The 14446-nt window shown below is 34.9% G+C and overlaps 1 protein-coding gene across 2 annotated transcripts in view; it reads right to left on the bottom strand.

The window, feature by feature from the left end:
• LOC110019214 (protein RST1) overlaps nt 1–14446 on the bottom strand; it is a 161105-nt gene that overhangs the window by 39564 nt on the left and 107095 nt on the right. For both annotated transcript variants that reach the window (XM_020716796.1, XM_020716797.1), the window contains exons 13-17: nt 13021–13189; nt 12711–12841; nt 12519–12610; nt 7098–7192; nt 6766–6981 (exon numbers count right to left, since the gene is read on the bottom strand). In XM_020716796.1, the coding sequence (XP_020572455.1) occupies nt 6766–6981; nt 7098–7192; nt 12519–12610; nt 12711–12841; nt 13021–13189 (703 nt within the window). The remainder of the gene's footprint in view (nt 1–6765; nt 6982–7097; nt 7193–12518; nt 12611–12710; nt 12842–13020; nt 13190–14446) is intronic.

The following is a 14446-nucleotide window of genomic DNA, read 5'->3' as shown; positions in this document are numbered from 1 at the left end:
TCCCTCTGTAATCAACATTCAGCGCCAAACTTGAACACGAGGCCTCCCTAGAAATCCTTCCTACAATCTTTTTTTGTGCACCTCTTCAACCAAAATCAAATCACAAATATCATCATATTTCAGCTTAGATTTGTCTGCAGAACCACTAACTGTCATCCTCATGGCTTCACAGCTATTTGACAATAAAGCCAACAATATCAGCGCACATATTTCATCATCAAAATCACTTTCAACAGACGACAACTGATTTGTGATAGTGTTGAAATCATTTAAGTGTTGAGCAACAAACACACCTTCTGCCATCTTCAAGTTGAATAACTTTTTCATCAGATGCACATTTTATTCGTCGATGGCTTTTCATATATGTCTGATAAAGCCGCTATAAGATCTGCAGTAGCCCTCTGCTTGATGACATTGTGGGCAACCGATCTCGACAGGGTTAATCGTATAACCCTCAGAACCAGTCGATCCAAAAGATTCCATTTCGCCTCATCCATCTTTTCTGGTTGTTTTTCCAGTAACGGAAGATGAAGTTTCTTCTCAAAGAGTTGGTCATCTATTTGCATCCTCCAGTAAGCAAAACTTGTGTCATTGAACTTCTCGATCCCCGATGTCATCACTTCGTCTCCGCCCATCATTCTTTCATAGATTTGAATTCAAGCTCTGATACTAATTTTTGTGAAAAACGACGGCAATAAAGCAAAAAATGGAACGAGTAAAACTGCACGTAGAAAAACACTAGAGCGACATAGATTTACGTGGTTTAACGAGTAAAATTGCACGTAGAAAAACACTAGAGCGCTACATAGATTTACGTGGTTCACATAGATTTACGTGGTTTGACAAATATGCCTACGTCCACGGAGCTGCAGAGGATCTTATTTATTCAATGAATTACACCATCGAGCGCCTCGACGTTTACAAGAAAATCTCTATTTTTTTCTCTCTCCCTTCCTCTCTCTCTCTCTCTTCCTGTCTTTCTTTTAGCTCTTAAGAGGACTTGACTTGACCTTGCTTGGTTTGACTTCTCCTTTAAGCCAAAAGAGGCTATTTATAAAAACCATGAGAGCGGTAGGTGGGATGTGGTAGGTGAGCGGTAGGTGGGAAAGTAGGTGAGCGGTAGGTGGGATCTTAATTAGGAGGCTAATTAAACTTCGGTGGACTGAATCTCCACATTACCCAACAACTTTTATCTAGATGGTGAAAGGGTATTCATGAAAGACTGGGTATCAGTTATACCTCACGGCATCATTTCAAGCACAAAATAATGACTCGTTAGAAAATATTATTGTTCCAAAAATCACTGAGATTATATAACTTTAATTGTGGCGGTGGCCTAGAAGATATATTACAATACCGTAATTTACTTTAATAATACTCACGATTCAAATATTAAGACATGACTTCCATAATGTTTCCTAGAAATACTAGTCATAGCAAATTCCAGCCGAAGTGAAATAACAAAAAAATTAGGCCAATCCACATAATATGATCTCAATGAGAAAAGCCTTAAATAAACAACTTTTAGTGATAAATTGATAAGATGATAATGAGATCAATTAGACCAATTGTGCAATCCCCAATCAATCACAAATTGACACAAAGGTCTCTAAATTGGGACATCCCCAAGACAATTCGCCCATAAAGATGAAAAAAGGCCAACTCAAATATCTGTTTGTAAGAAAAAATGAGTGCTGATTAGCCTGAATATGAGGATGGTAACTTCTGACGAAATGTAAAAGAAAAAAAGAGTAATAAAAGTTCCCTGCTTTTTACAATGTTCGGGGAAAAGAGGTATCTGTGCGTTTATTTATCAAAGGTGAAAGACTAAGTGTCCGTTTGGAGCAGATTATAGGATGCGACGGTGTTTTCAAAACGCTGCCTTCCCTTTTGAATATCACGTTGGGTGTAAATTTTTGGTGCCGCGGCGTTTTAATATGGTAATTTCCTTCATAGCTTCGCAAGTCGGACTCGCCACGCGTCCCACGTATGATTTTTGCGAATAGAGAAAGAATTCTTGTGGTGCCCTTCGCAGATCTCCCTCGCCCTCGCCCTTTCCAGGAGAATCGATCCCTCCTCTGCTCCTTTGCTATTACTGATATCGGCGTAAGGTGTTATTTTCGACCTCACACTCTCGCCCTACCCGATGGCCCTCTCATTCCTTCTCGCGAGCCCTAGCATTTTGATTTTCCTTTCTGATTCGTAAGGTTCAATCCTTGGAAAGTTCCTCTTTTCTGTTGGTTTTTTTGAGAGGTGGAGATGCAAGCAATATATTGCTTTAAACTTTTGTTGTGATATATGAATGAATGGTGTTTGGGTATATCCTATCTTATATCTGTGGCTTGAGGGTTACTCCGATTTTTCTGCATCTTTATTTCGGGGGTGGAGTTCTAAGCAAGCTAATTTCTATCATTTGTGTTGGTTTTTTTGGGAGGTGGAGATACAAGTAATACATTTTTTTTTAATTTTTGTTGTGATATATGAGGGTTTCTGAGATCCGTGGCATGAGGTTTCCTCTTCTCTATGAGTTGTGCCTAAATTTATTAAATTATTTTCATTAGTTTGCACGGGAATGTTTACATTATGGATGTCCAAGCAAGATATTTGCTTTATCAATGTTCGAACATTAACAGGGAAAAAATTGTTTTCATTGCATGAAACTTATGAGTTCCTATGTCTATATTGATGAGGTTCTATAGTATGCTGTGAATGAATAGGCATGAGGGGAAATAAAAATTTGGTAGTGTTGTTATAGTATTGTTGTTAGCAATGTCTATCGAATGAAGCTCATATCTGGTAGTGTTGTTAGCAATGTCATTTATTCATCATAGATGAGAAGTTGTTATCCATAATTTATTGTAGATGAATTGTATTTTTCCTCAAGATGTTGTATATGGAAGGCTTTGTGTGTAATCTTCCTAATCTGCGTCACATTGAATTGTCCCCAATTGGGGATGTTGTCTTCTTGGGATTTTTTTTAGCTTTTCTAGAATTGTCATGATATGTTTTTGGAATTGGTTAATGGTAAAATCAAGAGTTCATTTGGGGACAATTCAACCCATGAATTGGACTCCATAGAAAGCATGAGTCCTAGAATTGTCTATGGGTCGAAATGTTACATTTTATGCATAGAACTGTCTGAAGCTTTATGGATCGAAATGTTATTTCTTACATAGAACTATCTGAAGCTTTATGGTTCGAAATGTTGACTTTTATGCATAGAATTTTCTGAAGCTTTATGGATCGAAATGTTGTTCCTTACATAGAACTATCTAAAGCTTTATGGCTCGAAATGTTGCCTTTTATGCAGAACTGTTATTATTCTGTGAAATCTGCAAAGGTTTTTGGGATTTATGCAATACAAAGATCTTTGTGTGGTATGTTAGTATACAAAAAGCTTTGAATGGTATTTATGGGGAAATTGCATCAGTGTGGAAATTAGAGCATTATAAACTGGTATGCTTTGACTAACACTTTTGCCCCATGTGGAAATTGCATCACTGTTTTCAAAACTGATTTGGACAGGGGTTTTATAATTTGCTTGTTGGTTCATTAGCATTATTGAATTAGCTTATCCAAAAAAAAATTTTAAGAGCAATTCATGAGTTATTTTTGAGTATAACGCACTGGTAAAGGAGCACTTCTATGCTGCAGTTGTACCTGTCTCACTGTGTTTTGTTAAGGTTCTCGTTCCATTGTTTGTAAATTGATGATGGTTGTAGAAGTAAATTGATGATGGTTGTGGAAGTAATGTGGAGGAAGTTGGATTCAAACCATCCATATTTCGTGGCTGGGCTGGTTTATTTTTTGTTTTTGCATGAAAAATAAGGAAAGCCTTAATTTCATTTGTTTCTTTATCTCATAATTTAGAACAATTTTCTTCTATAGTTTGTATGCTGAGAAATTTGCATCATGTTTATAAATTTTTTGTTTACTTACAATATTTACTTGGTACTTATATTTTAAGTTCTTTATAGTGCCAACATGTCTAAGGTGAATGAAGAGGGTCCGTCTGGTATGTGGGATAAAAAAATAACAAATATTTTTTGCGAACTATGTATTAGAGAAATAGAACTGGAAAATAGGTCAACCGAGTATTTTAACAAGGAAGGTTGGCAAAATATTATGAAAAGGTTAAAAGAATTGACTGACAGAGATTACACAAGCTAAAATTCAAAAACAAATGAGACTAATTGAAGAAAGAAGTGAAAATTTGAAAGGAGCTCAAACGTGGATTTACTGGCTTAGGTTGGGATCCCATTAAACGGACAATCGATACCCCGGAGGAATGGTGGGCTGAGGAATTGGAGGTAATAAACTCATTTTTATACTTTTATTTTAATTTACATTACTGGGGGGGCAGCTATAGCAACATGTCTTTTAGGATTACGGGGACAAACAGAGTTGTTTTGTGTTACTACGGACTATTTGCTCCGTTACTCACGTCACGCCAGTCTCACAGCAGCGAGAGACAGTTCTACAGTTGTCGCAACGGTGTTTCAGCTCGTTATGGTTTCTTCCGATGGGCCGACAGTTCAACATGTTACAGTGCCAGCAGTGATCGGGATACGATGACTTTCCAGGTTAACATTGTAGCTGAGGACAGACGTAGTCCGAGTTTGAAATTGAATATTTTAATATTTTTCATTGTAGTTGTAATTGTAATTTTTTTTTTATTTCTTTTGATATTCACTAGAGTGTGAGCACTGTATGTTATCTTTTGAATTGATATGTGATGATTTATGGGTTTTGTATCATATACTTCTGTTCACATTTTAGTTTTGTTGCAAACAGTTTTACCAAACAGGGGCATGAAGATCATTTATCCAGCAACAGCTATTAATAAGTTATTCTGAATAAGCTGCCCCAAACAACAAAACAGATTATTCTGATAATCTGCAGATTATTAGATTATCATAATGATCTGTTTATTACCAGATTATAAATAATTAACAACTGCCCCAAACAGACCCTAAAATGTCCAAGAAAATATCTAAAAATACATGAACTATTAACCATGATAAAAACACTTTCCTAAATGCTATTTCTTTTTATTTACATAATCTAGATAAAACCTAGATTGTCCTAATACAACACATAGAATTCACTTATATTAAAACACATAATAAGTCTTTTATTACTCACAAAACTCTCTTGATCAAATTCTAGAAGAGTCATTCTTTCAATCCTTCTTCAATTTGAATGACTAGCGTCCAAAATGAAATAACGTTGCCAGACCCTTCATCCTAACATTGGAGCAAAACGAATGATAAGTACTGTGTGAACTTTTCAATTTTATTCAAATATCAAATAAAACATAGGCTTACAAGAGTCTAATATTTAAATTGGATGCTTTTCAATAGAAGCTTGGTGCAAGATAATTCTTTGAAGGCTTTTGACTTCAATCCAATATCTTACTCGTATTTTGATATTGTAAAAGACCTCGCCAGGTTAACAATGACCACTTTTTATCTTTTTTTTTTTTTTTCCAAGGATAAATTTCTCATCCCAACCTTCACTCTATTCATTTTAAAAAACTAACACTTAGATGAAGCTAGATATTGAATTCCAAAATAATTTGGAATTATTGCATCATTTATGGAATCAACAACTGATTCCGTTGTTGATTTAGATATCTTGGGTCTGAGATGAGAATGATTTATGGAATCAACCAACTTTTTAAAAGGTGTGAACGATTTAGATATCTTGGGTCCGTTGTCCAAAGCGATGGTGATATAGATGGGGATGTTAATAGTAGAATTCAAGTTCGTTGGTTGAAGTGGAGGAATGCTTCGGGCCTTTTGTGTGATAGAAAAGTACCGCTAAGACTGAAAGGAAAATTTTATAAGACGGTGGTGAGACCTGCAATGCTCTATGGCGCTGAATGTTGGCCTTTAAAAGAGAAGCATAATAATAAGTTAAGTGTTGCCGAGATGAGAATGATTAGGTGGATGAGTGGCTTTACACTTAGAGACAAAATGCGGAATGAATATATTCGTGATAGGGTTGGTGTAGCTCCTGTGACAGACAAAATTAGAGAAAGTCGTCTTAGATGGTTTGGTCATATTAAACGTCGACCATTAGATGATCCGATTAGGAGAGTAGATGTTTTAAATTCGACTTGTGTTAAGAAAGGCAGAGGTAGACCTAGGAAGACTTGGGCTTATTGTATTAAAAATGATCTTAATTTACTAGAACTAAACGCAAATATGACACTAAATAGGACGCAATGGAGAAAAAGGGATTCATGTAGCCACCCCACGTAGTGGGATTAAGGCTTTGTTGTTGGCTTTGTTGTTGTTGTTGTTGTTGTTGTTGTTGTTGTTGTTGTTTGTTGTTATGGAATCAACAACTGAGAATTTGATAACTATAAATCATTTTTTAAAATAAATTATTGTGCCGAAGGTATTCATTATAAGTCAAAATATAGAAAAACATCAAAATATTAAAAATACAGTCAAGCATAAGGGATGGTACAGAATAGGAATAAAATTAAGTTATGAAAGTGCGATCCTATGGCAAACATTTGGCACTCCAAAGTTAAAATGGAGAGGTATTTTTTGGATACCAAAAAGGAGTTTCCTATTTCATCAATAAATTTGCCTCTCTTAATCTGCCTTGAACGTCACAATGAAGTACACAATCCTCCCCTAATTACCAAGCAGTACCACCTACATTTTGACTAGAAAAAAGTATACAACAATGTAAAACAGATGGACAGCGCAAAGAACAAAAAATGAAAATCTTAACATTCAAGAAAATAACCTTCAATATATCGCAAGCACTCTTCACGCTGTTATCTGACTCAATTGATGAACATTTAGTATCAGCAGATGTAACCAAAGCCTTCATCCATTGTCGGATGAATGTTTTCCATGACTCTAGCGCAAGAAGTGCGATTACTATATTTCTTGATATCAGAAGTGCTTCAGCTATTTCCATTAGTGCCTTCTCAAATGATGCATGAATTCTTAGCGCATCCTAAAATAAGGCCAATCGTTAGCCAAGGTGAAATCACACTACATGGACTATTTTAAAACCTAGCACCAATGACTGTTAAGAAAAAAATTGCTATGTAACGTATAATAATATTTTACATTTGATAAGCCATGTGATTCAGTGGGGCTGAAAACATAAGATAACAAAGCCGCACCAGGAAACTCTCTTGCATTTACATAGTGATTTCCCGCCCCTGCACATCAAAAAGTATAATATAAAAAATAATCTAAAAAAAGGAATTTAAAGATGGTTGCATCTTTTGCTCGCACAAGTATAGGATATTTGAGATGAAAGAAGCTTGAAATGGAGATACATTGCACAAAAAAAACCACTGTCATTCAAAAGTACAAGCTATGATCATTGAAAGAAGGAATAGATAGAATCATTTGATAGAAATAGCAGTTGACTAATTGATGAAATACCCTTCATAAAATTTGGACCAAAATAAGCAATGTACATGCCAAAAAATAGATATAATAGTAAATTTTAATAAAACAACTTTTTTCAATCCTTAGAGTAAATTATCGGCAAAACAATTATAGGAGTTTCAATTTCACCTTATGGGAGATTAAGTTAGCCTCACATAAAGCCTTCTCTGTGCCTTTCAATCCAGAGAATGAAACTGGTGTTCCTAAACTGCAAAATAAAGATAAATGGTGCAGAGAAATGCCAATAAAGCCAGCATAATCAAGAGAAAATGGTGGCGGTGAAGCAGAGCAGACCAACTTCCAAGATTGTCACGATGTTTTCTCGACGGCAAAGGTGAAAAGGAAATTGGGTTTTGAGACCTCCTATGGGGAGATAAAAGAGCATCAATAGCCATGGCTGCTGCAACCTTGAGGATTGAGGAAGGTGTTGAAGATGAAGAAGGAGAAGTCCTCACCTAAATATAAAACTAAGCGCGTCAACTGGCGGACAAGTAAGCAGAAGGCAAGTCGCCAGCGGGTGGCTAATATATTAAATAGAAAATAGGATACAGATAGATTGTGTAGAAGGGCTCAAACATGACACCTTGCCCACGCAATAACCACCACATCAAATGATTCTAAAAAGAAAAAATATAGAAAAATGCACGAGTCCTAAAGAAAAAACCAAAAAGTGTCAAAATACAGGATATCATATAGCTAGAGAGCGACCCAATTTTGCTTTGCCTCTGCCTTTATTTCTTGGGAAGGAAAGTTCTAGGGAATGAGCAATCTAATAAATTGGTAAGATGAGTGACATTGCCAGTAGTAACAAATGTATCATCCAATAAATTTGAGCTCGAGTCGCTCTCCATTCTTCTTCTTCCTCCTAGAATAGACCTATCATTCCTCATCTGAAGATTGGCTCACCTGATCAGTGGATTGGTCTAAAGTGTGTCGGACATGTGAAGGTTGTTGAACATTAGAAGCAACTACTTGTTGTACTAGCTGATCTTTTATCGGATCTAAGGAGCACTCTCGTGAGTCTTGGCATGCAAGTGAGTCTTCTTCAATAACAGTGAGCACATTTGGATTTGTACATGTAGTATGGTGTTCTTTATTTGGAAACATGGTGTTAGAAAAAGGATCGGATTGCACCTTCTCAGCAGGGATGGTAGAGGGATGGTAGGTGGTTGCACCTTCTCAGCAGGGATGGTAGGTGGTTGATCTTTAGCGATATTCGACTTTAGATGAGGATGCAAGCGATAATAAATAGTAGAATTGTGACCAAATATACTACAATGAGAGAAATTAGAAGGATGTGGTTCTATTTCAATCTTTTGTTAATACCCGTTATAAGTAGTGTCAATCCATACCTCATTAGGAACTGGTTGAGTGATATATCTCTCAACTAACACAAAAACCACAAAGGGTCAAGTGACAACAAGCGTAGGACTATCAATCTTGAGAGTCTTACCGTAAACAGTTGCTAAAGAGTAGAGAATTTTTAAGTTGAACAGATGTAATTTTAATGCCGAAAACTTTATCTAAATATGAATGATAGAAAACTCCGCTTTTGAATCAAAATCAACAGTCCACTTTAGAATTTTTATAAAACGATTGTCGATCTTGATAACTTTTCGAGAAAAATGCAAGTGTAGTCGACATCGTAAGATAACTGAATAAGTATATGTCGATCGTCAAGTGAGCCAATATTCTAACTGCTCAATCGCTTCATAGCATCAAACTCTTTCTGATTGATCTCTAATTTTGGGTGATCATAAATAAATTTACCCACTAGAGCAAAACGCCAATAAGACGCGAGAGTATTGGTTTCAACCTCAATGAGAATAAGAGCAGACTTCACATTGGTTTCAACCTCAGTGAGAATAAGAGCAGACTTCACATTTTTTTTTTGTCAAGTCTTTTAATGAAAGTGTGATCACTACCACCTTCAAGAGCGTTGTGGAAAGATTGAGGAACATTACAGGACTTGCCAATACGAAAACCAGGTTCTGAACAGAAAGAATAGCACGAGTAGGAATAGGAAAGTCGTCGGCAAGTGCAGTGGCATAGGAACGGATTGTCGATGCTGTCCCCAAAACAGCTAAGCGAGCCGCTGGAAAGAAGCGAGCAAACTTCGGAGGTAGTAGAGCTGCAAGCTGTCGACTGCGGGTGAGAGGCGAGTTGAGTAGGTAATGTTTGTCGGGCAGGGCGATAGAGAACGAGAGATGCCGAGAGCCGTCGACTGCGAGGTCGTCGAGTACGAGAGTCGCAAGTATCATCGAGAGCAGATGAGACGTCGTCGAGTACAGAGACGAGCGTCGTTGATAGGAGGATGTCTTCGAGAGCGAGAAAACGCCGTCTCGGGAGACGACAGAGAGAAAGTGAGAAATCGAGGAATCACTGTCGGGAATCTCCATCGTGGGAAACCATAACAATGCCCATTGCCGTTGTCGACGCCGCCATTTATATGTGTGTGTGTGTGTGTGTGTGTGTGTGTGTGTGTGTGTGTGTGTGACATGTGGTCGTATGGGTGTGTGTGATGCGGGATCTAAAATGAACCAGCCGACCCTACTTAAGGTCGGGCTCCTAGTTATCCTTTATTATAAATATATTATTTTCTGTGTTTGGTTTTAAATTTTTCTGATTTCTGATTTCTTCTGTCGGTGTTTCTCCCTTAGTATGATCAATTGATAAATCAATAAATAAAATTCATAGTTTATGATTATAATCACTTACGATATTTCATGTTATTCAATATGTTTTATAATATCAATAGCATATCTATATCATTCAACGTGTACAACTGTTAGAGGAGCACAATCTAAAAAAAAATTATATCAGTCAATATCAATATCATTTTTCATTTACGTGCACGGAAACCTTAGCATTCCCTCAATAGTACCATAAAGAGGTGACTCCATCATAGTTAAGCATGCTCATACAAACATATTATAACAAACAATATCTAGTAATAACTATTTCATTCTCATTTCTATATGAAAATATATTTATTCACAAATCAACATCTATGATATTTAAACAATACTGATTATACATGTCACTCCAACAATATAAACAAAATTCAAAAAAAATTTCATATTAATATATATGTGTGTAAGTGCATGTTTAACGTAAAGTTTTATTGAATCACAATCGAACCTATTTAAATCCCAAAATTAGAGAGAGAAGAGATGATGTGAACTTTCTAAGTAAAGTGAAGAGATACAATAATAGTTGTGAAGCAGAGAGTCAAAGCCTAACGAAACCCTAATTTATGAGTTAAGGTAAGTTTTTCTGTTAGAAGTATTTATTGAATTTTATATGCATTAAATTGATATATATTAAAAGTGATAATATGAAATATGCTAATTAAGGCCAGGGAGGCAAGGAAGAAAACTTTACGTGCGAGTAAGGGAAGAGATCGATCTGAAAGCCTATATGGGAAATATTAAGTCCTATATTATTATTAGAATCAATGATATAATTAGTTAAATTAATGTTATTAGAATTTTATTTAATTTAATTAGGAAGTGTGGAAGGCTATTTAGATTTGAGATTGCTAAAAGATTGACGATATAGTGTAGTGAACAAATAACTCTTGAAGATGTCATTTAAGGTTTCAAGCGAGTAATTATTTTCTAGATAGTATGTATTAAATTAATATTTTATTAATGAATAACTTTGTTATTAATATGAAGTATATTGTGAATGAAAGATTTGTTGAAATGAATGAATAGAAAATTGAAAAAGAAAAAATGGTGGTTTCAATGACCTTAAATGAAAATAAATCACAAAAATGAAATGTAAAGGTTTAAATCATACAAGATTTTACCCCCAGATGGTACCGGTAGAAGATGTAATGTACTTGTGCACAATAATAGAAATGATAATGATGTACCTTCAAGTGCAATTTTTTTAGGTTATCTACAAGAACAATTTTCACGATACTATCGAGTATGACGAAAATTCTGATATGACTCCTAAAAGGGTTAAAGATAGAAAACACTTAAAATAAAACAGGAATGGATGAATTTAAAACGAAAGCTTACAATCTTATAAAGAAATGAACAACTTTTTTTAGTCATTCATATATAACATTTACCTGAATTTAATGCATATTAAGATTACAATAGTTCACTAGATTCTCAAAATTTACTGTTGAATCTAATGATTTCTTTCAAGAAAACAAAAAATATAGATTTCTAGCATGAGTGATTTATTTACAGGAGGAGGACTACAGCAAATAAGTATCATGCTATGATGACATTATAGTTTCTTTTTGCACTATTTATTTCAGGGTAGTGATATACAATTATATGTTGGTTTGAGATATTGTTTACAAACTATATTATTTTTTCTAGATTTTTTTATTTTTTGCATATTATACAGTGGATTATTAATGACTCTTTTATATATTAAAAGTTTTTAAATATGTGGATAGTTATTGAAATGTTAATACATCCGACCGCAATTCCTAACTGGATTAATTCTAAGCTAACAGGACAGGTCTTGATAGAATATGCTCTTTATCACTAATAATCAGTGAGCTATAAACAACTTGATAATTTTATTCTGATATAGAAGTGCATTAAAAGTTATCATGACTTGTAATGTTCTATGTTAAGGTTTAGAATTCAAAAACTTGTGCATTTTGGTGAATGAAACAGATGCATTGCTTTGTGCTTTAAGCACAAAAGCATAAAAATCCATTTATTTTATGCATTCACAACAATGAAATGCAGGAAAGAGAAGCCCAGCCAAATATTTTCAAAGATATTCCAAATATATCATTAAAGCACAAAGGATGTCACCGAGCAAATTTATCAATAATAGTTCAAAATCCATGGCCTGCCATAACTAGAATTTCGAAGTCTCATTTCTTATTAAAAAGCAACAATATATAATAATTAAATCAAAGGCAATATAGTTATTAAACTTGATTCTGCCGTTCTACTTAACCATGCAATAAAGCAATTCAAAATCAAGCTGAAGCTCATACTTGAAATCACAACCCAGATTCACAAAGCAACTATTACTGGAACAACAATTTTTTTACAGCAGAGTTCAATCTCAGAATAAGCTAACTTGCAGGACATAACTTTTAAGTACCTGGTGAGAACAAAGCCTGAGGAAACACATCCAGCAATTTCTCAACCTTGTACCCCAAGGGTCTTCTCTCTTTGAGCGATCTGCGCCGGTTTCTTCAAAAAATAAAAATAAAATAAAATAAGATAAATATTATAAGATACAAAGTCCTTTTGTATCAAGAACAGAAAAGTTTAGTTTTGAGAAAATACTAACATGTGCTCAAAATTGATTATCTTGATTTCAAATTCCTTGATTGCCTCAAGAACTTCAGCATTATACTCGTTAAGAAAGCACTGCAAGGTCTTTTCCTTAAAATCTGGAATAATTTCCTGAAACTTCACAATCTGCAAAAGTAAATTGAAGAAAAATGTAATAAACTTAAGTCAACCTTAAAAATAAGCAGGAATCAAAAGCAAACCCTGATAGAGCTTTGGCGTATGGTACCAAAATAAATAAAGGCGGGCTTTAAGAAAAATGGAAATATCACCATATAGAAGCATTTTAAAGGGACAAAAAGTCAAACCTCATAATGCATCATGGACTGGAATGCAAATGTTCTTGCTTTTACCCATAAGGCCTCAGAAGAGTAACTCTTAAACGTTCCAACTTTCCATAATATTAGCAGAACACTCCGAGCATTATCAGGATAAGCTTCCACATCCACCGCACCCCATCGCAATAGATTGACCAAGCTGAAACAATATAAGAATGTCAAAAAGAGGCTAAGAAAGAAAATAATAGAGCTAACGTGCCAACATATATATATACGCGTGGGGGGGGGTGTGTGTGTGTGTGTGTGTGTGTGTGTGTGTGTGTGTGTGTGTGTGTGTGTGTGTGTGTGTGTTTATATTGTACACAAACAAGATATTTTTAGCTTAAAAGTCTTTCTACAAAGAAGACATGTGTCTGGTTCTATAAACAACGTTCCAGCCCCCGTTCTTCCTTGCCCCTCAGACATTACTTCTGCAAGCTAACATGTGTCCCTTCTAGAACCAAAGCTTCTAAGCCATTAACAGTAAAGCCAAGCCAAATCAATGAAGTTCAGAATGCCAAAAAGCAGAAATTCCTCTCATAAGTTTGACCACAAATATGCCAACTACTGACCTTTTTGCAATCACGTCACCAAAAGAACAAAAACTGAATGGTTTCAATTACGAGGCTAGAGGAGAGACATACAGAGTGGAAGATACATAAAACGATCCATTTCAATCTAGATGGAAACAGCATGTTTCCTCTCATTCATCGCTCCAAATGTAGTTGCAGCATATAGGGTATAAAATGCAAATCAATGATCTTAATTTTTGACCACCTCGATTAAAAATATAATACAAAGCTACCAAAGAATTCCAAAATAATTTGGTTATCGATGATTTTGCTCAAATATGCCATAGTAAACGCCCTACCATAGCCATTGAAATAATACTGAACATCAACTTTACACATAAGATTTTATAAATATTTATGTGCATGATCAAACTTGATCTTGATTTTCAAACGATAAGGTTTTTTTGCATCAGTACCAAAACATTGATTGGTTATTCTATTCTCAATGCCTTGTCAAATTAACATAATGTAATTTATTCCCTAAAGTTTTCAATTATCACGAATCTGGAACAATGGTATAGATTATATCTGGACTCCATAATCAAATCCCAAAGAAAGTTTGAACTCCCAGTCCCTGCTTTCATCTCTTAGATTATATATATAAAAACTGATTTATATACATTGAGCATACATCATAAAAGTCAAAGGCGAACTTAATTAATACCCTTCAAAGAAACTATAGACCGAAAAATCAAATATATACTATGATTGAATGTAAAATAACAAATTCTAAATAAAAAATCATGTTATCAATATTTTACTATGAAAATTCCGGAGAAATGTTTTGCAAGTAGATGAGATTCCAATAAAAACAAATAACTAGTGTGTTGCATATATATATATAT

The sequence above is a fragment of the Phalaenopsis equestris genome, unplaced genomic scaffold, assembly GCF_001263595.1.
Source record: "Phalaenopsis equestris unplaced genomic scaffold, ASM126359v1 Scaffold000054, whole genome shotgun sequence".
Classification (NCBI taxonomy): domain Eukaryota; kingdom Viridiplantae; phylum Streptophyta; class Magnoliopsida; order Asparagales; family Orchidaceae; genus Phalaenopsis; species Phalaenopsis equestris.
The sequence above is the reverse complement of the archived record's forward strand: the minus strand, read 5'-3'. Positions and strand labels throughout refer to the sequence as shown.